The following is a 25,950-nucleotide window of genomic DNA, read 5'->3' as shown; positions in this document are numbered from 1 at the left end:
AAAATCATGGTTTGTGTTAAAAGCATTGGAAAAATGGAATATAAAATCCAACCTTTGGCCGGTCTGACAATAAACATCCAAAATCTCAAAAAAAATCCAACCTTTGCCCCCCACCTTCTCCAACAGATCCATTACCTGTTGATGACCGTTTTTTGTAAGTTATGTGTCACGTGTCAGTCGTTAATTGGTCAATTATTTTATTAATCATTAAAAAACAAAAAAAAAACTCCACCAGCCACCTCCCCCAGCCCGCGCACCACCCCAGCCATCTCCCCTACTCCCCGGCAACTTCCTTCCACCCCAACCAGCCCCACCATCGGGGTCGTCGGATTCCGGCGATCTCCCCCCACCCCCCCACCCCTTGTCGCAACCTCCCCATCCACCAAAACTCCCTACGATCTAAACCCTAACCACCACACCAAACACCCTATTCGACCCTCCCAAACCAGCCCAACCCCTCCCCGAACCTCCCCGCCGCCCGCCGACCACAAATCGACAACCCCTGACCCGTTTCCACCCCTCCCCACCCTAAACCCGACCCCGGTTTTCTAATACCCCTGACCCGTTTTTGGGGTTGTGGGTTCGATTTCGGGATTCTGGGTTTGAGTTTGGGTTATGGGTTTTGGGGTCTGGGTTTAATTTGTGTTGGGGTTGTGGGTTCTAGGTTTTGGGGTTGTAGTGGTGGGTGGTGTCGTGGTACTAGGTGGTGGTGTTGGGTGGTTTCGTGGTGCTAGATGGTGGTGTTGGGTGGTTTCATGGTGCTAAGGTGGTGGTGATAGGTGGTGGTAGTGTTGGGTGGTTTCGTGGTGCTAAGGTGGTGGCAAAAGTGGTGGTGGTGTAGAGAGGAGAGAAAAAGAAGAGGAGTGACAAGGAAATTTAAAAAAAAAAAAAAAAAAAAAAAAAAAAACTTTTTAGCTAGTTTAACAAGTTAAAGGTCAAATGGACCTGTCAAAGAAGGTGGGGTGCAAAGGTTGTATTTTTTTAGATTAATAGAAGGTTGGATTTTTATTGTCAGATCACCGGCCAAAGATTGGATTTTTAGATTCCATTTTTCCAAAAGCATTTGTATTGTAATATCTTTTGAGAAAATTCAAGTTTATCTCTTAAATAAATGTTTATCAAGGTTCAATTTCGTAAAATCATCCTATAAAAGTAAGGGTAAAGTTGGAAAGCAAACACTAACCTGAGTTAGTTGGGTAGTTGCTTATACAATATATAACAAATTCTACATCTCACGTCTCCTTAGAGGCATAGTCGCAGAGACCCATGATGTATCCTGAACCTCTAACCAAATTTAATTCCTTTATCCTCCTTCAACCTTTCAGACAATGGAGTGCAGATTTTGGGGAAGCGTTTATTGAAAACCGACCTCTTTCAAACAACACATCTATATCCTCAACCTCTAGCCAAATTGAAAGTGTATTTATTGGACATTGATAATTATTGGTGTATGAATTAATTCGTAAAACAATGAAGTAATTCAAATTGATTATTTACATGTGATTTGAATGGATATTATTGACATGAAGAAATTCTCAATTAGTGAAGTTGAACAATCCAAATAATACATTAATTACCCAATAATATCAACTAAAATCAAATGACTTGGTCAAATTATCCTCGGAATTGTATTTACTTTGCTTAATTGTCAACTAAAAATCAAAGGACATAAAAGATTCGAAACATGGCAAATGAAGAATGAAAGCATTACAAAATGCACAGAAATAGATCAACAAACCTAATGTAATTACTTTACCTGCCAAACTAATTTTATCATTTTATTCACATTTAAGGATCTAATTACAATCTTGCCGTGGAATATCCTTCCTTTGTTAATCGAGGAGATTTATAAACTGAAAAAGACATTGAACATATTCTATCTTTTTCAGATTTTCAGTTTTATTTAAATAAATGTGTGGGGCGGCTTGGTAGTTGGTATAACTGCGTAGACAGACAGTGATGGTCGAATTGCTCGAGTACGTGGTTACCCATTACTTATTTGTTAGTTGAACATGAATTTCTCAATTCACTGTTAAAAATTGTTAAATGGAGATGAGAGAATGAGAGATATTATCAACGACGTTACTAACGACCTAAAGAACGTCCGTTTTAAGTGCCATGTCATACACTGACATAACAATATAAAATTATCTCTGCTGTCACACCATGGCCCACAAAAATTGGCTGATTGACAAAATTTCGTTGATCAGCCTCATCAACTGGGGCTGGCTCTCGATCGACAAGGCCGTCTCAATCTCAACTATTTTGAAGGCCCTGTTCTTGATTATAAATTGGCCCAAAAAAATTAATGGTTATAGGTCGGTAAAATATAGGTTTAAAGGTAGTTGTTAGCATTGAAAATAAATAATTTAGGTATTTGGTAAACTAACGGTTTGACTAGCTGTTAGCCTGTTACGTATAAAAATCAATATTTAGTTGTTGCTGGTATTGAGTATCGACTATTTATTCCTAAAAAAATTCAAAATCACCCATATTGAGTATCGACTATTTATTCCAACCTGATGCAATGAGTAGTAAATATTCATTGCTTAATGAACATGCTAATTATGCTATCAAGAATTAAAAAAAAATAAATAAATAAAAGATGAACATTCTGTGATGCTATGTTCATATACAAAATTTTCAATTTGGTATTTTTTTTAAAAGTTGGTACTGGTAACAAAGACGAGTACCAATGAGTATTAATCTACTAGCACAGTTAACTACAAAAAATTCAATCAAGTCATTGTGCGTTGCCACTTAAATGGACCAAATTTAGCTATAAAACTTCTACCTATCAAAAAATCAGGATAGGTTGCGGTGCTAGCAGCCACTCTCTTCCACATTAACATTTTACTCAGAGAGTAAGGCAAGACGGCAATCCTGTATACTGGAGGAGAAATAAGAAGCTTAACGCACTGATTCCCCTTGAAAAATAAATGTCAATCCATCAATGATGTATTACTTTCACTCTAGCTGCAGATGAAAAACTGCACAACTCTGCAGATCTACTGTACAGCTTGGGCATATTTACAAGTCAAAGGCCGGATAAAATTGGCATGAAAGTCTCGGTCTAAATTGGGGTCTATCAAAAACTATGATTCATGGGACCAAAAGCTGTCTGGGTCTGGGGTATATACAGAAGAATCGGGAATTTCCAAGTTTGCCAAGTGCCAATCTACAAATCGAGCCTGAATACTCTTTAGAAGCAGCAGAATAGAAGGCAAAAGCCACCATGCAACATCGTCCCTGTTAGCATGTAGAAAGAAATTTAGAATGCAAATTTAAGTTACTAACTACTAAAAGTGGGAAAATGAGGAAATAGAATGAAGAAGAAAAACAATTACTAAATTAACTGGTCAAAATGTTACAAGGACAGAGGAGAGTAGGAAAAGTTCGCTAACTCGACCTTTTAGCAATCCCAGCATTTTTCTCTTTCGATGCCTGGACAGAAAGAAAAGTGTAGTAAGATATGCCCGATAGAAAAGCCACAACCTGCAAATATTGAAGATAGTTAAAGTGTCAAACAAGGGTAGTCAAACCCATGGAACTAGATCCAAGAATTGGCAGGCTTATAATCGACCAGATTTATCTCACTTATGGATTACCATGCAGACACAGATTTCATTTCTAGTTACAGAGACCATGGGTAGGTCAATATAAACAGCAACTTGAAAGGGAAAAAAAAAAAAAAAAAAAATTCTCAACAGTTACGTTATAAGGTAGGCTTAAGCCCTAACTTACAATGCTTGACAGAGATGTAGCGTTCCACAATGCATACATTCGTGCCAGTGAAGCCCTCCTATGTCCTTTGCTGAATAGTGCATTCAAGCCCGCAGGAAAGGGGGACAGCAGAGATAAAGGAAGAATAAGCAAGATGGCAAGAAAACTCCCAAGAGAAATCCAGTAAAAGTGTACAAGCGTAAGGCAGGTGACAGAAAGGTCAGCCAAAATGATGATCAAGATGAGCAGCTGCAAAGTATCCTGAACAGCATAAACATACAGAACATATCAGAATCACATTATTACAGTAAAAGTTCTACAGAATTGTTTGAAAAATTTACCAATACAAACACAATTAAACATACTGAACAAACCTGGCAACCAACTGGCCTAGTGTTGCGCAGGAACAGAGAAAATAGAAAGAAAATGTCCCTTTTGAATTCCAGAGATCCCAGTGTGGCATCATTTATAAGAAATCCATTGACTAGGCCACCAGTCCTCTTTGGAGCTAACACCTGGCTCATGTGACTTTGCGTCTGTTGTAGCTGACTGCACCTCTTGTCCTCCATTCTTCCATTTATGCTGAGAAAGATGAAAGGGAGACAAGGAGAAATTTGATAAACGCGAGGAAATTACAAATGACCACTTTTAATAGAGGGAAGGATAGTTCAGATAAAGGCTGACATTTGCTTAGCTAAAATCTATTAGTAGTTCAGTAAAGGTATAATATCCTCAGACAGTAGCAGTAGCAATGTAGCAACTAGCATGACAGATAAGGGCGATAGTAACAATTGTTGAAATAGTAATAAATGAGAGAATGATTCACAGAAATACACAAGCATAATATCGAGACAAATCAGAATAGTAAAAACAGAGATTCATTTAGTAGGATGAATATGTATATAATACATGGATAGAATGGCATAAAAAGCAGAAAGCAGATGACACAGAAGGTGAGGGTACGTTAAGGGACCACCGATAAGGAGTCGACAGCACAAGTCAACGGTAATATTTTCATTGAGATCTAGGTATCATCATGCGGATTACTATTGGCGATTTGTAGAAAAAGGTTTTATGGGCTAACAAAATCGTACTGCACCCTTATCATAGCCATTAACCACAATAGCAAGTATGACAATTGACATTATAACAAGGTAATATATCAATCATCATGAGAATTTACTAGTGTTTGAAGAACATCAATCATAAACCTAATTTAATAAATAGGAATAAGCAACTTACTTTAGAGACTCGTCAACATTGATGTTAGGCGAAACAGGATAAGGCATGTTGTGGATTGTACAATCATCAACCACTACCCAAATTCCCAGTTGATTATAACCAGAAGCAGTGGCATGAAACCAACCAAGATCAATCCTCACTCGATGAAACTCTAATTGCGAATTTGCATGGCTATTAATCCAACAAATGACAGGAGCAAGTGTTGAGCGCATAAATCCATGCCGGACTGTTCTCAACTGAGCATTTAGACCAGCCACCAAATGACTCCAGACAGAAGTTGGGACATGCTGAAACAAATATGGGTCAAGGTTATACAATGCATCACATGTCACTAATGAATTGGGGAAGGGGAAGGTGACACACCTGAGCCATCAGATTGGTCAACAGTGCATCACTATGAAGACTATACGGAGACATATAACAGCCATCACCACCAAAAATTATGCACAAGGGAAACCTCTTTTGTATGATTGACACAATATCTACACGCTTTTCGTCACCACCAAGAAAGAAATCAATAAATGCAACCATTAAATCAGGTGTTCCTCCAACCTACATTGATACCATTATAACCGCATCATAGACAACCTTGAGAAGAAGAGAACAGAGAGAGCCATTTCAAATTTTGTTAATCAAAGCCTTTCCTTGTTTACCTTCTCATACACATTTACCGAAACGCATGTAATTAGAAACTTCAAGGTGAAGAAAAAGTTGACATAGGAGTTCGAGTAATTGCTAAAGAGTGACAATTTTTTTCTTTTTTTTTTAAAACTACACGTAATGACTACCTTCATTCCTTTGTACAATGCCCTTGCTCGGCAAGAGCGTAGACACGAGTGGTCATATTCAGACTTGACATAATCCTGGAGACGTTGGATTTTAATTCTACGACGCCATTGTTTCCATGACCAAGCACAAGGATACGCAAGCACTAAAAGAATACTGTGAACAGAGCCTTCCCACCAATCATATGCAGCAATAGAATTGATCTCATCAATGAATCTATTAAAGGCATCTTCATACCTGGACGAAAAGTAAAAAAAGCTCATCAGGTAATGTAAATGCTGAGACATGGATCATATGATTATATGAATTAGGTTGAGCAACATAAAACTATCAAATTCCTATTCCATCAATTTTCAGCAAATAGAAGGATTATCAATCATACATCGACATTGCTACTCTTCTAAGTTTTACGGCTATGTTCTCTTCAACTTATTTAAGATGGATTGAATTTCTAAAGATCTGACTGGTCTGGTCTAAATCTTTCTGGTATGAAACTGTCTGGTCTGGTCCAGTCAAAAATTATTATCTTGTTTGAATGGTCATCTTTATACTTTTGTCTGCTCTGGTCTGTCTAATTTAAGAAAGAATAAATAATAAGGTGAATAATACAAAGCCAAAGTCTCCCCTTATAGTGCCTCCAATCTCCAATAAAACCAATCTTCCTGTTAAGTCACTATTTATAGACACTGCAAGTCCCAAATAACTTGAAGATAAGCATAAAAGAGCTATGATCAACTTTACCACAGATATCTGATCTACATAGTTAGTAATCCTTGGGTATATTCTGGTTCCATCTATTTTTTTTACCTTCTCTATGTATTCAAACTATACAAAAAGTCAAGAAGGTTGGGCCATCTTCAATTTACTTATTTATTTTTATTGTAATAAGTTTATTAACCAGGTAAGATCTAGGGATGACATGATATTAAGCACTCATATATGCAGGCTTCATCTGGTTAAAAAGACACCACACAAATAATGTTGTCAACTCCCTATTCTGGAATCTTTTCTACCTAGCTCCAGGACATTCAGTTTTGGTTCAGTGTCAATACTCTGTTTGAGACTACAATGACGAGAGCAGCCTTTAATGAAGAGAAGCCAATTTAAATTGTGATGAGTCTATTTTATATATATATTTTATTCTCTGTTCCATGGTCATATTTGTGCTTATTTGAGCTCTGCGGAGCTATTTTTATTATTAATATACGTTTTCTAGTGTTTTTATAGAGTTGGTATTATTTTGCAGGAATTTGCAGAATTATGACAATCCCCGAGGTTATTAACCACTACAAAGACATTAGAATCGGATTGTATTTCATGACTAGATATTTGAAGTACAAGACCAAGCTCGAGTAATTTCGTCCGGTGATTGAGGGCTCAGTTTGACAAAAGGGTAGCCACACAAGTTCCGAATTAAAGTGTAAAAGCCTGCATGAAGTACACAGACTAGAGTAAAGACTCAAGGCAATTTAAGAAGGCCCAAGAAGACCAGCCCAAGAGCTATGAATTATAGACCATGGCCCTATCAGGGGCTAGTTCCTTTCTTTGGAACAATGTTGTTGTCAACTGGGCTTTGGTTCTATTTAAAGGCCCATTATTAATGGGGGCATTGGTTTTTATGGGAGGAGTTGTCATTCTTTTGTTAGGATTTGGACTTCTTAGACTTTTAGTTATGTTATTAAGATTATCTTAGTTTCCTAATTAGTTTAGCTTTACTTCTTTATAATAGGAGTAGTAGTAGTTTTACGGAGGTAGTTAGTTTTCTTAGTTTTAGTTTTATTTTAGTATTAGTCAGGCTCTTTTTATTTGTTTTAAGTTTACTTTATATTATTGTTCTTTATTTATTTTTGCTTCTTTATTTAAGTTTTATCATTATTGCTTTTAATCATACTTAATTTAATTGTTTTGATTAGTTTAGATTTAATTATGTGCGAGTAGTTTAATTCTAGGGATTTTGGGGGATCCATGATTAATATGAAGGGATAATTTATTATTGTTCATTGTTAATGTTTTTCATTAATTTCCTATTGATTGTTATTAGGCTATGCAATTAGATTTGCGCAGGTTTAAGGCCTAGTTTCAATAAGTAGAACTAATTTATAAATTGTTACGTCAAGAATCGAGAGATGCGATTTAATACCGATAGATTAATCTGTGATTATAATACGTAACGAAAGCCATTAATTTATGCATTGATAATTGATTGTTATGTTTTATCCTGGAGTATTAATTATTGGTGAACCTGACCTAGATCTTTTTATTATTGCTTATTCCCCTAGTTTAATTATTGCCGTAGTATAATTCCCAAATTTCTTACTCGTACTTTATAATTTAGATTATAATAATCTATGAGAAATAAAAGAACATTGTTTCCCTGTGGATTTAACCCTACTTCCTTATTGGTCTATTTCAGTTAGCGGTTTTAGGAATTACTTTTGATTATAGCAGCAATCACTCCAATAATAAATTCACAAAAAGGGAGAATGAATAAATATCTTACACTATCTCCACGATTTCATCAGGAGGAGAATATGAAAGGTGCCAGGGCTCCCTGAAGGTGTTTGGACCAGCAAAGTACATCCTGTAGACATGGCTTTGAGTTTCCTCAGCTCTATTGGGTCCCTTAACCTGGGATAAAGAAAGTATTATATGCGCATACTAATACAAGCAATCCATCTCTGGTAAAGAAAACTAGTTTGACATCAAGACCATACCTCTGATAGAGAGAGAAGATGGGGATACTGGCAATCCAAACCGCGCTGCTCAAATGAGTACGTACTATGACACACGGAGCTTGATCCAACCAATTTGATGCGCAGCAAATTTAACAATAGACCTAGGATTACCAAACAACATAGGAGGAGAAGGGAAAATGTCCAAGGCCCGCCAAATGGATACATCAGCTCCTCGAGGGGTGTAAAGCAGTGGGGCATTCTGTACTTGTCAGAAATACATTTGTATGGACATGATGGTTGACTCGCCCCACCTGCATTATTGCTTCAACAGAAGTCAAAAGCCAAAAAGGAAAAAATAACAGAGATATAATATGGATTTATTTATATATCTGTAAAAAAATTGCACTGTATTTATCTACCTCGTACATAAATAAATTCTGCACGGTGGGGAAGTGATTCTTGAGGGCAAGGAGTACAAAGCTGTTCATCAGAGCCATCAATATCCTTAAAAGTTCCGATAGGGCACTCCTATAATATCAGGGAAATAAAAGCTATTCACCACAATGTCTCTAGCATAATTCAACCACATGTTAATTTATAGCCCATTATGAAAAATCACATCAGTGCAACCCTCATGATCTAAATCTTATACTTGTCCTACTTCCGTAGCTATAAGTTAGTTAAACTTATTGTAGACATACAAATTTAGGAGGGAAGGAGAGAGAGTGTGGCAATTGGGGTATATGCAAGAAAAATTAGGATAGAGTGTATGGGGATTAATGTATAGAATATAGTGTTGTATGTGGGGGCTTGTGTTGTACAAAAATGTAGGAAATGAAGTATTATATCAGAAAAGTTGGTAAACAAAAGGTTACAAAATAGAAAGAAAAAAAAAAGGTGTAAGACAGAAAGGATTGGATGAAAAATGAAAAGTCAAACTAACAATTAGGAACAGGGGAATAATTTTAAGGGGATTGTCAAGAATTCTCCCTTCATTGACTGCTAACTGCTAAGAACTGTGAAAATGTTCTGGATTCTCAGCCTGAACCACATCCCTTAACAAAGAATATGAAAGTGCTGCAATGAATTTAGAGCCTTCATACTTGTCAAATAGTGGTTTCTCTGGCACGACCCTACAAAACTGAACCCTGTCAAGGGATAAGACGGATGACTTCACAAACTGTAGCTGCATCAATGAGGGGTGAAATCATCCCCATAAGAAAAACAAAAGTTTTAAGGTTCACTGTGACATCATCCAGCAACCACTTTCACTAAGGCTTTGAAGGAAACCCAAGAAACAAACTGGCAAGACACACTAAAAAATAAAGAATCTTCCTTTCAGTGCACAAAAGCAATGTCTTAACAGTTAAAATCTAAGTAGTAAGTTTTAAAGGCAGCAAACTCTTACATTGCAAAATATACCATAAAGTCCCTTCGGGCACTCTTTCCCGGTGATTGTGCCCTCTTCTCCATAGAAACCTAAGCTATCCCCTGCTCCTCCTCTGTTAACAATAAGTAAAGTTGTTATACAACCAACCTGAGGCATCTAATTTAAACCAGCATAAAGCTTGTAAATATTTTTATAACAAAAGTATGGTAGTAAGATTGCAATTTAATGAGACAAAACAAACAAAAAATCCTTGATGTTCTTTCACCTAAACGGAAAAACTTATGCTGCCATTCTAAATAAATACAACATATACTGTGGGCCTTATGGCTCCAGGAGTAAAGTGTGGTTCACAGTTGCAGTTTAAGAATTTATTCATGGAAACATTCTCGACATGGCATCTCGACAATAACTAAATGATAATCATAGATCAATCAAGAAACCAAAATTTTTCACAGTCGGACACCTACACTTGATAATGACCCATATTCACCTATATTTCTCACAGATCAACCATTAATGATTCAGAGACAGGGGAGTGAATTTTACAAGTTGCTAAAGTTTAATTGGTGAAAACTAAAATATCACATGTACAATCTGTAAGCTTCATGCTGATTAGAAATACAAAAAAACTGCATGAGAGGTGTTGAGCGCAAATCTTAAGAGGTGTTGAGCACAAATCTTAATCTTAATGTAACCATTTATGATTGATTATCAAACTAAGCTGAAAAATACTTTTCCAAATGCATGATGATACATGTACATATGGCCAAAATGTTTTCCCAGTATTGTCAGACTAGCTAATTCTAATACATTCTTTCATTGTAATCAAATCTGATCAATTTACAGTCAACAATATCAAAGACTAAAAGAGAGGTTTTAATGGATTCAAAAAGCAAAACTGTAAGAGGCAGGTAAATTCAATGAGTCAACGTGATTTAGTCCATTTTAATGAGTTACACAAACTTTTAGAGGAATAGCTAGTGGTACCATCAATCAAGAGTTGGACAAATCTTCCATTAATACATAGGGAGCAATAGCGGAAGAACAATGATTTTCCCACACTTGCTCGAATCCAAAAGGTACTATCCTAGCTAGGTGATGGGCGACAAAGTTCCCATCCCTAAGACCATGAGACCAAGAAACAAAATTAAAGTCTTTGCATACAAACATAACATCATCAAGATCCGAGAAAAAGATCACAGCTTTCGATAGACGATTTATAACAATGACTATCCGATTCCACCACCGAGTTCTTCACCTCATATCTTCAAGCTTCAAAACAATTTTACAGCTTTCTTTTGACTAAAATTTTGGGTCAGTGTCTTCACAAAAACTAAAATTTTAATACAATGAAGTTCCGGCACTGACTACCCTAAATCCTACCGGCTTTAGATTTTTCTATAAGAAAAAGAAAAAAAAAGACTGGTTTAGCATCCTAAGATTAAAATGTGAGACACAGTATTAAAAAATAAATAAATAAAAATCCAACAACACCACCAGTATCACAGCATGCCTGGGAGACCCATGACCCTCAAATTCATTGTCAGATAGAATCACATTTAAATAGTATCAAGAGCTGCTCCAGAATCCAGATGTTAGGAGTGGTTCCCTTTGAGTAAGAGGTTAACATATCAATTATTAATGTATTCTGTTCTTTGTTCTTACCTTCAAAACAGATAAATAATTTTCTAAGAACAATTTAAGTAGTATCGATAATGAACTTATACATACCCACTGTAGATGGTACCATTTACTACGGCAATGGGAATATATTCATCTCCAATAATAATGTCAGACCAATGAAAATGAATTCTTCCACCACCACCGCCGCCGCCGCCAAGAGGACAACCTTTTCCACCAGCAGCTGATAAGCTAGATTTTTCAGCAAGTACGAGTTCTTGAAGAAAAAGAAGAATTGTACCACCAGAGCCCCCACCAAGACCACCAATTATAGCTCCATTGCTATTATTAATCTCTTGACTATAACTTTGACCATCAGTTCTTAATGATCCGTACATATCAAGTCTGAGTAATGGCCATTGTATTGCCCCAATCACTGAAAGTTTAGAAATTCAAAGGGAAACACAGAAATGAGCTTTATTCTTGTAGATATATTTATAGGACAATCACTGGTAAGCTCTCAATGAGTAATAGGAAATTAGGAACTATGCTTACCTATCATTCCACCCCCAGCCACATGTCCATACGACTCATTTGGACCCTCAGATCCACTTCCTAGCTCACAAGGAAGATTAGCATTGCCATATATACTCCCACCTTCACTTATTGTTCCATTGAACATCCCTGAACCTCCCTTGCCTCCATGCCCAGCACCACTGCCAGCACCATCTAAGAATCTTCCCTTACCATTACCTTTTCGACAACCTGGAAAACAATAATATAATCATGAGGCAAGGAAATTAATTTTGGAAGCTTTTACAAGATGTTAAAAGGAAACTCCTTTAATGTGAAGTAATTCGCAATGTATTCAGAAGCACGATGAATTTTCGCAAGAGTTCCTAAAAGCAATAATTTTCAGATTTTACCACCTCATAAAAAAAAAGGCATGTATAAGAGTATAAAGCAACAAAACAAGTAAACAAAAAGATAAATGGAATTACCAGATTAGTGCATGCTCCATCCAAGAGCATTAAAGCATATAAGATAAAGTAGTATCAGCATATATAGGGCCTAATTTATACAACAGTTCATGCAATAACACTAATTTATAGATGTATCACCATATAAAATCCCCCAATTTATACAAGAGTTCATGCAATAATACAGATTAATCAGTTATTAGATATGTTAAAAATGTTTATAAGCAATTTCATGTATAAAGTTTAAGAAATTGCAGCAATAAAGCCTTGTTCACTTCACCTTGAAAAAAAAAATATTCAATAAGTTCAATTCGGCAAAAATGATTTCAGTTCAGTAAAAATTAGTAAATTTAATGAAGAAATATAATAGAAAATCAGTAAAAATAATTTCAGTTCAGCAAAAATAATTTCAGTTCAGTAAAATTAATTTCAATTCAGTAAAAAATAATTTCAATTCAGTAAAAATAAGGTGAAGTGAACGGAGCCTAACAAGTTTAAAAAGAAAAAAAAAAACTAAAAATTATGGAAGTACTTTATTACCCAGTTCCGATGCAGTTATCATCCCATCAGCACTCACAACAATTGTCCTCGCCCTATGAAAGTGGATTATACTTCCTTTTACAAGACCATCAACAAGAATGTCTTCAACACGGCATATCTGCCACATAGAAATATGCAGTAGATAAATGTTGCCTGCCCATATCACCAGCTCCAAGAGACTGTAGAAGTCAATTGTACTGAATTATTATGTAACATATTAAGATATGATTCTGTCGAGAAGGACCACCGTAGTAGTGGTAATGCTCTAAATGGTATAGCAGTAGCACAAATCTAGGGTATCTAGCAATCCTCTAAATTACTTACTTACACTGCTCATACTCAGAATCCTAGTATTTCCACTTGGCGTGTGTGAAAGAAGAGGATAGCAAGGTAAAACCATAAATAGCTTCAAAGAAACATTCTCAGCAGCAAAAAATAAAAATAGAGAGAATCTAAGGAGAGGATAATCGGATAAGTGAGGTTATAACATTTCAGAGGAGAGATCAGAGAGCTTGAGGCAATATTTTGACCATCAAATTGTTAAATGTCACTTATTATATGATAATATGATATTAATATAAAATGCTGAACCCTGGTAAGAGTAAAACTTACAAGGTGATTTACAGAAATATCCATAGTTACTTGAAATTGGGAAAACAGGGGTAAAAAAAACAAATATGTGGGAGAAAATGGTAAAAGTAAACTTTACTACTTTCTGTACAGTATTAGACAGAGGATAAAGCAGTCAGTAGAAGGAGATGAAGATTTAGGAAGCATTTCCTAGTGACAAAAACTGAAAAAGAAGTCATATTGATTTTCTCATACAACTACGAAACAGATGTACAATTCCTCTTACTTGTAGTGAGAAGGATGTGGTACTGTTAATATGACAATCATCTGGTGGATTTATCAAATCCATTGGGCATATCTGATTCTCACAGAGAGATTTTGTTACCCTGCATTAGATATTCAAAATTGGCAGTAAGAACTATATCATGAAGCAAGGTCAACTGCCAGTCTGTAGTCAATTATCAGAAACAAGTAAAGAATAAGGCAATCACATGGTTTTACTAGCATCATCGTCCAATGGTGCCTGAACTAATGAACCACGTCCAAGCTGCAAATGCCCACAAGAAATCAGTGAGTATGCAAGTAAACAAATCCTACAGCTAGTAAAAAGTACAAGGTGATGTTGATGAAGTGATGCAGCCACACAAAGACAAGACTAGAAAATGCAGTAATGATACTAAATTCTCCAAGTAGCAGTAGCAATCAGCATAAACATTCACCAGCATTAGAATGCTGAAACTTTAGCAATAGGTACAAACATATTCTCTTACTGGATAGAAGAAGCTAAAATTGATATGAGAAAATCGGGTTTACAAGAGCGTATAGCACTTGATAGAAGGAGCGGGTTTTGTTCATGACCACTGAAGATAAATTTTATTTCTTGGTTCATGCAACATCCCCATCAGATTCTCTTCAATTGAATAAGATTGACACTTTTGAACAGCACTAAACCAAAATGATATACAAACAATAGCCCCATATTGTGACGAGGCTGGACGGAAGACAGCTCATGCTTAAAAAAAGGTTAACAGAGGCTGCTCACTTTAAAATTCTGGCACTTCCTCAGACCAAATACTTCAATATTGCAATAATGGTACGATGCCAGAGAGGCATACACACTCTAATTAGACACAGCTCATGCTTAAAATAAGGTTAACAGAGGCTGCTTGCTTTAAAATTCTGGCACTTCCTCAGACCAAATACTTCAATATTGCAATAATGGCGCGATGCCAGAGAGGCATACACACTCTAATTAGATAAAGAGAAACCCTTGTTCTTTTAGACATGGAGACTAAACAATATGTTCCTTTAAGATTCAATAGTGAGCACATAAAACAAAGACATGTTACACTCCAACAAATTTAAAATCAATAGAAAGTGAGAAGTTTTTGCAATGTCTGTGCTACAAAACTGAACTTTATAGAAGAATCAATGGCCTCATTAGCCACATAAAAAAAAAAAAAAAAAAACTGTTGAAGCTAAGCCTCATTTCAAGTTATAATCCAACTTAAAATTCCTCCTCAGTCCTAACTATGATGCCAAAACCGTGCATAGTAAAACAGAGTAATTCTTATCACTCTGCTAATATAGTAAATGTACAAAAATCTTGACAGCAGAGTAATTCTTATCGCAGACATCTTGATACCATGTATGTGTATGTGACTATATGCATATATAAGCATACATATATAAATGGATAAAAGTTTCCTTCAACAAGGCCAAATCAGACTTGTCCATACAGTAAACGTGTTTCATCAATTCATCATGGAGGCAATCATAGCAACAATCAAATACGCTAAAGGGACATTCCAGAGGACATTAAATGATATTTGATAAGAAGTTGTTAACTAGCTGTTACATATACTAAATTATCAACTACTACTTCAAATTTTCAAAAGCTTATAATATTAGCTTTTAATAAAAGCTACCTCTACCACCAAAAGCTACACCAACCACTACATTGCCAAACGCTCAAAGTTTCAACTAAGTCAATGCTGAACACGCCCTAAGTTGCAAAATCTACAGCACAGTTGTTGAACGAGTTATCTATTTTCATTTGCAAATTGCTCTGCCACATGTTGAATCACTTTTGATACTTATCATTCTATAAGATAGAACAACAACCACAAAGCCTTAGTCCCAAAATGATTCGAGGTCGGCTAACAGAATAGAGAGTGAAATCTGAAATTATTTGCAAAAAAGGCAGTTCCAAAAGCATCCCATTAGGCCATCACATGTGTAGTATAAGAATACTAGAAGAGCTTGAGGCAACAGAGTAAAAGAATTAATTAAGCACCTGAAAAAATAAATAGAATGATGGGGGCAAAAAAGAAATTGGAGATGAAGGGCTCAATTATCCTTCTAGTCCAACTTTGACTACGTGTACTGAAATCAGGAAGACAAACGTGGAATTGAGGAAAACAGAATGATTGAATTTAAAAGAGGAATGTTCCTAAAATTTATGTAATCAAAGCTTTTGCAAAGGAGTAAAGACATCCACAAACAATAAACTAAGCAAGCCATGAAAAACATGTAGTAAAGACATCCACAAACAATAAACTAAGCAAGCCATGAAAAACATGTTAACATATCCGTATAAGATCAATCATCACATTCATCAGCATGAGGTGAGTAAAGGAGAAAGCGCCACAAATACTACAATGAATAAGTTGCTCACTGAAACACAAAAGAAACCTTGTGGGAACCTATGCTGAAAAAAGTAACTCCTTACAGTGATGTTATAAAACTGTGACAGCAACAGCCGCTGACTTTTGATTAAGTCACCATGACCAGTCAGCTTCAACAGCCCTTGACCAAATAGTGCCAAATTTGTGTTTGAACTTATAACAGAATGTTCCTGCATGGAACAATGGGTAACTAGCCTGACTAGTGATGAAAAACAAAAGTCATAGGATAAGAGAATAGAAAGATTGATACCCTTAAGACAGCAAGATTTCTCACTTCAAGGACTGAGGTTGTGACAACAGCTTTGCCGCCATCAATTTGGATCTCAGAGTTCCACATAAGTAACATTTTGACAATCACTCGCAGAGAACCATGGACCTTCACTCACATGACAGAAAACTCCGAATCAGCCAAAATGAAGATGGCAATGTAAGTCTTGATTCTTAGCACAAGAAAGTCATGAATAATAATTATTTAAAGTCTGATTTTATTGTGCAAAAAAACATAATAAAAGGAGAAACAATTTACCATACAACTAAGCACTAGATCTATTAGACTATTATTGATGTCCATCGTGAGTCATTACATATTGAAGTTTTAATGGAAGACATTGATGGGATCTAATAAAATATTTAGGAACTATACTTTGGAAAATGGAGCATATGTAAACAACTGTAAGCAACAACCCTAGAATGCAGACACATTGACTTAAATGAAGTAACGTGTTATATCCATACTCTACAAGTCTCCAGTATCCAATTAGAATGATTATGTTGCCTCTTATACTTTAAATCCTTCATCGTAGGTATAATAAAATAATAACAAAAGCAAACCAAGGGGGTGCGTAACTGGAGTCAAGTTTTAGGTTCTACACAATACTTGAAATCTTTATATTGCAGATACATTGCTACATGATAACGCGAGGGCTTGAGTTTAATTATCCGGGTGAGCGAGCGAAACCCTTTTGATATCTTTTTATTATACTCATATGCCTCATTTTTACTTTACAAAAACAACAAAAACAAGGGAGTGTTGACTTCACAAAAAGGAAGGCTAGGATTAAAATAATTATGCCCCCCGAATCACTCGTAAAATATTTGAAGTTTCCAAAACCTATAAGAAATTTTTCACACAAAAATCGGACCCAAATAGTTGGATAATTGGATGCTTATTAAAAGAAAGCCTAATACGTATTCCTAATAAATAGCAAACCCTTGTTGTAAAGGCAACAACATTAACAACAAAATTTGTAGTTGATGAAAATTAGAATGCGGACTGTGTGAGCCGATGAGGTGCAGCTAATGATATAAATATGAATTAGTCACCTCACAATCAATCGAAATATGAAACAGATTTTTTATAAAAAGTGTATGCACCACAAACCCCAAATAATCAAGAAGAAAAACAAAGTACTATCAGTACTACTAAGAGTAAAAAGACAGTAATATTGCAACCAGCGCATATAAAAAGTACTCAGAAAATTCTGTTGAGCAAACCTTCAGGGAATAATACAATTAGACTACAAGAATTATATAAAATAACATGGTGAAAATAAATGTGCATTCTAGCCTCCATACCTGTATTTCGGAGTCACTCATGAGTAGTTCTTCAGCAACAATCTCAAACTCTGAGACAGGACGATCCATCAACCCAAAGTTGATACTACTCTTGCTAAGCACACTTAATTGTCCGCTCAGCTAAACAATGAAGAACAAATAGCCTTCAGTAATTACACAAGTAGACAGCAGTATATTGGAACTTACTAATGATTAATGCTTTGGAGATATAAGGTCCAATGAATTTTTTATTTTTTTTCTCAATTACAACCAGCAAAAACACCTTGTTGTAAAAACAACAAGACCAAACTCAAGTTATTTACGAAGTTATTGCCCACCTTTCTCTCATAGGACAAAACATGAAGCCAGGTAGTTACATGGGAATTTTGAGGGACATCCGGACATTGCATACAAATATCATAGGCCATTTAGTCAAGTTGATATGTAAATTTAGCAAACAGCAATCTCAATATGGAGCTCGATCTTGAAGAGGCTTAGAGAGCTGTAATGGCTACATCAATAACCCTAAGTAATCTACACTAATAAAGATGATATATTGAATGAGTGAATAAAAAATGAAAAAAGGGTGAGGTAATAAGAAATTTAGAATTGAGATTGGAAATACTTAGATATCTTCTACAAGATATTAATTTTTTTTTTTTATTATTTGAAAAGGAACAAGTGATACCCCCTCCGGTTTTTAAGAACGTTACACTAAGGGGGACGAGTTTTTTTTGGAATGTTCTTTCCCATGAAAATACTAAACACAGTATAGGAGTTTGTAATGGTTACTCAAGGAGGGTGAGAACTTATGATAGAAGAATTTGATGGGCTGCTAAAGCGCATTGAGCATTGAACAATGTCAATTATGATGACAAAGGAAAACTAAAAGGACTTGATTTCTGCTGACAAATAAATTATCTTACTGCAGAGACGTCCATCTAATATATGCATCGTAATATTAGTTTGATTTAAGAGGACAAATTTCCACAAGCAAATGTCAAACTTAATAAGCCAGACTTCTCTTCCTGGCCCTTCATAAGTAAGGAAACAAACTATAGTTGACCAAGAGCCACTAGTGCAGTTTCAATTGCATGCTTAGTGAAAATATCTTAACTCTGGATCACAAGAGTGGGACCAGAATTAATAATTGGATATATGATAGAAAAAAGGTAATACCTGAACTCTGGTCCACAAGAGTGGGACCAACACTTTTGCGCTGTTTTCTATAAAGACTTTGGACCATAATGGAGTAAGAGAAAAATCCAGAAGAGGAGTTTCAGTTTCTGTGCTCATATTGTCATTGCTAACTCTTAAAATGAGAAGAGTAGCATCAAAATAAGTTCCTGCTGCTCCAGCATTATCAGGACACCCAGTACTTAAACCACCTGCCATAGCAGAGGTCAAAAAAATTTATCTTCCAGCTTCTCTACCAACATATCTATCACAAAAATTCATATTGCATATATGATAAAGAGTACATAATAATAAATAGACATATAAATCTGATAGACATTAGGAATGATCTATTTGTCTTAAGATGATTAATAATAAACTAATAATTCATATTAAGGATTTCTCAACATCTCTTGATTTTAGCATCTAGCTACTTTTCGAATTGAGATAGTCCACAAAAATGAACTTGATTAATTAAGTGTTAGATGTTAGAAAATTGAATATTAGTGGAAAGCAAGCCAATACATATATGTAATGAATGCCAGCTAGAATAATTTATAAACAGAATTGAACCAAGAAACATTTCGCACTTAATCAAGTACTTTGCAGTTTCTTCAAGTAAGAAGGATAAAGTGACCAACACTAACCATGCACAGTAACTTTAACATCTTGTACACTGTAGCAACGAAGTGAAATTCTTCCGCCGCCGCCGCCTCCCCATCCTCTTCCACCAGCTGCACTGATAGTACCAAGACCATTCCTAAACGCAAGCAGTTAAATTGATTAAAAAATACCACCACAGAACTGGAAGAGGCAAGGGGGTGAGGGTATTATTGAAAAGTTCAACACAGGCAATATAGGAACTCATCAAGAAAATAATGCAGAGTACAATTTTCTCCTCAGGAGAACAAAAAAAATGGTAATACAAGTGTATATGCATACAAACCTAAACCAAGTTTGGCCACAAATATATGCTAAACTTCCTACAGAAATACATCTGGCAGCACGTCCAGAGTTGTTCACATTGGAAACTATACAGGTATTATATAGAAGCTCTGAAAGCTGTGGTTGTGAGAGGTAAACTTGGGGCAAGCTTGACTTCATTAGACTCCACTAGCAGCGAGATGCACATTGATCGATTCTATGTCATTGATCATTGTTGCAACAGTTATTAATATAACCCAGTGAAATCTTTTGCATATAACTATGAACTGAGGGAGTAGTCTAGGACTAGTAAGCGAACTTGCAGATGAAACTGACTCCCCCCCCCCCTCTCCCCTCCCCACACAAGATTTATGATTGGCCTTTTGAGGCATGGGATATACAGATAGGTGATTCAAAGCCTTCCATTGTGCAGTCAATTGCCTATGAACTTCCAATTAAAAGGGGTGGTCCAACACTAGGATTTTTTTTTTGTCTGTGTGGTTTCTATCCTCTATATGATTCATTCAACAGAAGAACATATCCATAGCATAAACCTCGGTTGGAGAAGTAGCATCTACATTTCAAGTATACATAAATTGCATGGCTATGAACACATTGGGCACTAGGTTCAGTATTCAATTATCAAGATAAAAATGTAGTATGGCCCTAAAAATAAAACACAGAACATCATATGAACGATAGAGTCCCTTCAGAATGTACTCACAGCTTATAAGCAATTATGTAGATGCTCCCACCAGAACCTCCACCCCCACTTGCTCCTCCATCACCACCTTCAGCAAGTACAGACCCATTTAAGTACAACTCGTTTTCTACTATTAGTTTTACACGTCCTCCACCATTCCCTCCAAAGGGATTTTGGGCAGATCTACCACTTCCTTTGCTCCCATAGCTCCATGGATCGGATACATCAGACCATGAATATACATCTCCACCCCAAGCACCTAGATACTCACAAGAAGCACCCCGGCCTCCATGCCCTCCCCCAGCTCCCGCATATCCAACAGGGGTGCCACTAGTTTGTGAGGGTGGTCCTCCACTGAGTGATGTAGTATTTACAGTAGAATTCTGGCCAATGCTCAAGCTACGGGCAGATATAAAAACTGAACCAGCAATAATAGCAGCATTAGGTCCAACTTTCACCTTCCCAGATACATTGAAGCTTATGGAACATCCTTCTGTGGGGCATACAATTAAAACATGAGGTAGTATCTCCAAGTTTCCAATACCAAAAGCATATATACTTGAATTCAAGTGTACATTTGAGTTAAGCAAGCAAGTAGTATTGAAGGACCCAACTCCTTCAAGGTCCTCACAAGATACCAAATCAACTGAAGTTTGGTCAACATATTCATGAACTCTATTTTCCAAAAGATCATTTAGAATCGGTATAGAGCTGTTGCCAAACGAAACTTCAAAATCATTTTCCCCGCCTATATACCAGCCACAAACACCACTAAATGTAAAAAATAAAAGCAGTGCCAAGAAAAGACTGGAATACAGATACCAATGAGAAAACAGAGGAGGCATCCGCATCCACTACACAGAGTACCACCGAAATTTCCTGCATACAAGCAGAAAATGTGTTTAAGATATCGCCGAAAATATCAAAATTGACCTAAGGCAAGTATGTTTGGTTATTTGCAAGGTTAATTTGGCCATACTCAATTTCCTGCATTTACCCATCAAACTGGTAATAACACACCTAAACATTATTCATAGGTGAATGTCTATGGATATTTAATGGGATTTAATTTAAAACTATTTCACACCCAAATTTACAGAATCCTTGAATGCATAATCTCAAGTCATTCCTAGGCTCCAAATACCATCTATAGACAAGAACACTATAATATCATCATAATTTCACTCAAACATTAGATTTAATAAGATACAAACCCTAAATTTTCGAAATTTATCAAACAGAAAAATCTCCCAATAAATGCATGCAAGTGATTTAACATAATTCAAAATGGATTCAACATCTCATCACCAAAATAACACTTAATTCATGTCAGAAATAAACCAAAAATCATAAAAAATAATTAAACCCTTTTCACTAAATTATAAACCCTTTCGAAATTCTCATTACAAAACTCAAAAAACGCTCAAAATTCCAACAATCAACCAAAAAAAAAAACGACAAATAATTATGAAATTCTCTTCAAAATAATAAAATAAAAATTTAAAAAGCAGAATTGAGAAAGCAACGTACCAGAGTTAAAAAGAAAGAGAAAGACGAAATTCTGGAAAATGAGATGATCGGAAGAGACGAATAATTCAGGTGAAATTATGAAGAAGGTGGCTTTTTCAGTATGAAAATATAATTGTATTTAAAAAAAATAAAAAAGGGAAAATGCCAAAAAGAGTATTGGACAACAATATATATAGTGAGTAGTGAGTAGTGAGTAGTAAGATAGATAGTAACGCTTTTCGTGTCTAACTCCAACCTACTACTACGTCAGATTTAGACGTTCTCCTTATTTTGAGTTTTTGGTGATATTGACTGCTGTTTTTATCATTGTTTGTTGACCTTGTTGTCATTTTCGATCCAGAATATCTTATCCGAGAGTAATTTAAATCATACGAGTATTGATTTTTGATTAATTAAAATAGGATTTTATTTGTTGGCTACTTTTTATGTTGTTTTACTAAATGCAGTCCGTTTTGTATGTGGTCAGCCGTATCGTGTGGTCCCTTATAAATAAACAAAGTAACCCCTATAATGTTGACAGAGTAACCCCTGTAACACTGACCGAATAACCCATATGATACTGATTAATTAATTCTATAACATTGGCAAAGTAACCCTTTAACACCGATCAAGTAACCCCTGACAGGTTATTACATTAACGAAGTAACCCCTATTGGCCACACTGCTTATAAATATTTGTGTATGGACTGTCTTCCTAATTTCATGTTCTTTTAATACTATAACTTTTTTATGTTGTTGGATATAAGACTTTTGATTTTGATTTTGATTTTGAATGACAATCCAAGTTAGTTCTAATGGGAAAAGAATTATTGTACAACATAGGAATGCTTAAAATGATAAGATGTAAAGATCAGACTTGGTGTGCTTAAATCAAGGGGTTCTCTCAATTTGTTCCACTTACACTTATGTATGGAGATTACATAACAATAATATATATAGAACTGGGCATTCAAAAACAATATTCACAAAAAATAACAACTTTAGATCTAAGGGCTCAACATCTCCACTGCCCAGCAAGTATTTGCTCAAACACTGCAAATTCCAAGAGAGGATCAACATAAATAGTGCAGCCTCTTAATAGACCATATATTGCAAAAATCAGGCGCAGCCTCTCTAATAATTAAGATGGACAACTATTTAGGGCACACAAACAACGTTTCAATTTCAATTACGGAGTATTATACTTGGTTTATTCTACAAATATTGCACCATGCTTATTTTTTTAACTATTCACGAACTCTTTTTAAGCATCTATTGTGAATGATATGTAAAGAAAATACAATTATGTGGGATGTTGTTAAAGTCATCTCAATTTATACTTTGTTAGTGTAATAAGGGTTATTCAGTTAGTGTTACAAAGGTTACTCGGTCAGTATTACGAGGATTACTCGGTCATTGTAATAAGGATTAATAATGTTCTTTTACAAGCAGTCACATGTAGCGGTACTACACAAGAGGGAATTGAAGGCAATTTTGTCACACACCATTTAATTAGCTAGTCTCATTCCATTTGGGGTTGAGCAATTATGGATGAATCGTGGTCCTCATGAAATATCCCCTTATGTACTCTTGGATAATCTCTTATTGGAATAATATTTGAGTACTCTTGGATAATCTCTTATTGGAATAATATTTGATAGCCTAGTTTCTATTAAAAAATAAAATAAAATAAAATAAACATGTAGGGGTGCTAATTTAATCGAGTGGAGCAACTCGATTTCAATTCGGTCAAAGCTAAGCTAGGTCAAAATGACTCGACTCGAAATGTTAAATTAACGAGCATGAGTTGAGCAAGCTCTAACAATCTAACTCGTCTCGATAAGCTCGTGAGCAACTCGATAATACATCTTATTAAAATAGAATTTACAAACAAAGTTACCATGTTTAAACAAATTTGACACATAATAAGAGTTAATTAATATAATATTAAAAAAAAGTAAATTCTCAAAAATATATGAAAAAAAATATATACAAAGTGAACGAAACAAATAAAGGCCTATAATTTTATAAGGGTCAAAAACATTAACGAGTTGATCGTGAGCTACTCGACTCAAGTGAAACTTTAACGAGCACGAGTCGAGCAAGATTTATTGGCTAGAAACTTTAACGAGCACGAGCTGAGCACTTATTAAAAGTTTTCGAGTCGAGTTGAGCACCCCTCAGCTCTTGATCAACTCGCTTGATTAACACCCTTGCTCACATAGTGTGGTCAAACGCACATAAAATACGTTAATTTGAGAACGCATGTCAAAATCACATATCAATCGGTATAAATAATGTTCATTTCAATTTAACATTTACACTTTTAGTTATCTTATCTAATTAAAGCCCGAGTGTTCCTTTACTTTTTTGACATTTAAAAATACAACAATAATAATCTATTTGACGAATTACAGTGAGTCTGAGCATGTTGTAGTGCTTTGATATTGAACTCGCTATTCATTCCCTTAAAACGTCCAATGATACGAACGTGAAAGCCACTATTTTGGATAAAAAAAGGTACTTCATAATGTTTAGGATAAGGTGACAACTGACAAGAATATACAACAAATACTCTGCCTTTTTTTATTTGACAACAACCACTCTGACATTATATTACATGCTCTGACCATTTTAAGCTCACGAAATTTCCTGATTACTCCAAAAACAAATGTCGCAGTCGTACCTTCGAGAAATACATGTAGGGACAACAGGAGCAGCTACAAATACAATCACGCACCATAACATCGTCATCCATGAACTTAACCATGTTTGTGACTCGCTCACCGGTCGAGCCATGACCGGCTCATGGCTCTGGGACTCAGCCCTTGTTTTATCAGATCATATCTCAACTCATAATAATGATAACTTTGGGTTGTTTAGCCTGCACGGCAAGACCGTGCTGGAGCTTGGTGCTGGCACGGGCCTGCCTGGATTGACAGCGAGCCGGCTCGGTGCTCGTAACGTTATACTAACCGATCTTGCCCCGCTAATACCCGGGTTGTGGGACAATGTGGTGGTCAATGGGATGGACGATGGCCGAGTCAAGGTGGCCGAGCTTGTGTGGGGATCGGACGAGTTACCGAGTCAACTCAGTGAGTTGGGTTGTGGGGTTGACGTGGTGTTGATGTCGGACGTGTTGTATGACCCGTCTTTGATGGGACCATTGGCGAAGACGTTGATGATGGTGTGCCGGGGTGGTACGGTTATATGGGCGGCTAGCGAGGTTAGGGAGTCGACGGCTGAGTGCTTACTCGAGTTGGCGAGTCATGGGTTTGAGGTGACCGAGTTGGCGAGTCAACGTGGTTCAAGTTGGTTATTGGAGACTAACAGCACAAATGAATTCGCTGTTTATCTTATAACACCTCCAAAATAGAAAATGTTACCTTAAAATACATTTTTCAAAAAAAAATAAAAAAAAATTTCCTTTCAAGAATTAATTATTTTTTAAAACCTTTCAAGAATTAATTAAATGACTATATTTATAAGTACAAAATGTTTTTTCTTCTTGTAAAGAAAAAAAGTTTTTTCTTACAATAATTTCTTACCATTTTGTGCAAAGCATATGAGAAAATGAATGCTGGTATAAGACGTATGTTAAGGACGATTGCATGATGGATATTATGTTCCAAAGTTAATATACATGTCTTATGTTGAACCATGTTTTGCTTGTCGTATGTGGATTCTGGTGTTTGGTTGTTTTTTAGGTGTTTACAGAGCCACAAGGGCGAGGATGAGAATCAATCCCAGGATCTTTTAGAATTGGGAGGGAAGCTCTAACCACTTGAGTTATCCCCCGATGACAGGGTAAAGTCGTATCCCCTAATCAAAAGTAAATACCTAAATCCTCTAACTAAAGTAGATAGGGAAG

The 25,950-nt window shown here is 35.8% G+C and overlaps 2 protein-coding genes across 2 annotated transcripts; one reads left to right on the top strand and one right to left on the bottom strand.

Annotated features, from left to right (window-relative positions):
- Positions 1–2,633: 2,633 nt before the first annotated feature.
- Positions 2,634–22,254, bottom strand: LOC110730253. Its single transcript, XM_021910039.1, has 23 exons — positions 22,101–22,254; positions 20,592–21,449; positions 19,591–19,703; positions 18,947–19,155; positions 17,789–17,908; positions 16,464–16,589; positions 16,258–16,383; positions 14,018–14,073; positions 13,813–13,912; positions 12,957–13,074; positions 11,992–12,201; positions 11,548–11,872; positions 9,835–9,928; positions 8,846–8,954; positions 8,466–8,737; positions 8,252–8,379; positions 5,754–5,988; positions 5,329–5,517; positions 4,966–5,252; positions 4,098–4,305; positions 3,745–3,984; positions 3,410–3,495; positions 2,634–3,249 (listed from the first exon to the last, which is right to left on the bottom strand). The coding sequence occupies exons 2-23, from the start codon at positions 21,419–21,421 to the stop codon at positions 3,096–3,098; spliced, it is 4,335 nt and encodes a 1,444-aa protein (XP_021765731.1). The 5' UTR covers positions 21,422–21,449; positions 22,101–22,254; the 3' UTR covers positions 2,634–3,095.
- Positions 22,255–24,750: 2,496 nt separating this feature from the next.
- Positions 24,751–25,455, top strand: LOC110730038 (protein N-lysine methyltransferase METTL21A-like). The gene has a single exon (XM_021909818.1). It carries the CDS (start codon positions 24,751–24,753, stop codon positions 25,453–25,455), a length of 705 nt encoding a protein of 234 aa, XP_021765510.1.
- Positions 25,456–25,950: the final 495 nt, after the last annotated feature.

This window comes from Chenopodium quinoa, unplaced genomic scaffold (assembly GCF_001683475.1).
Source record: "Chenopodium quinoa cultivar QQ74 unplaced genomic scaffold, ASM168347v1, whole genome shotgun sequence".
NCBI classification, from domain to species: domain Eukaryota; kingdom Viridiplantae; phylum Streptophyta; class Magnoliopsida; order Caryophyllales; family Amaranthaceae; genus Chenopodium; species Chenopodium quinoa.
This window is presented reverse-complemented; position numbering and strand designations above follow the sequence as displayed.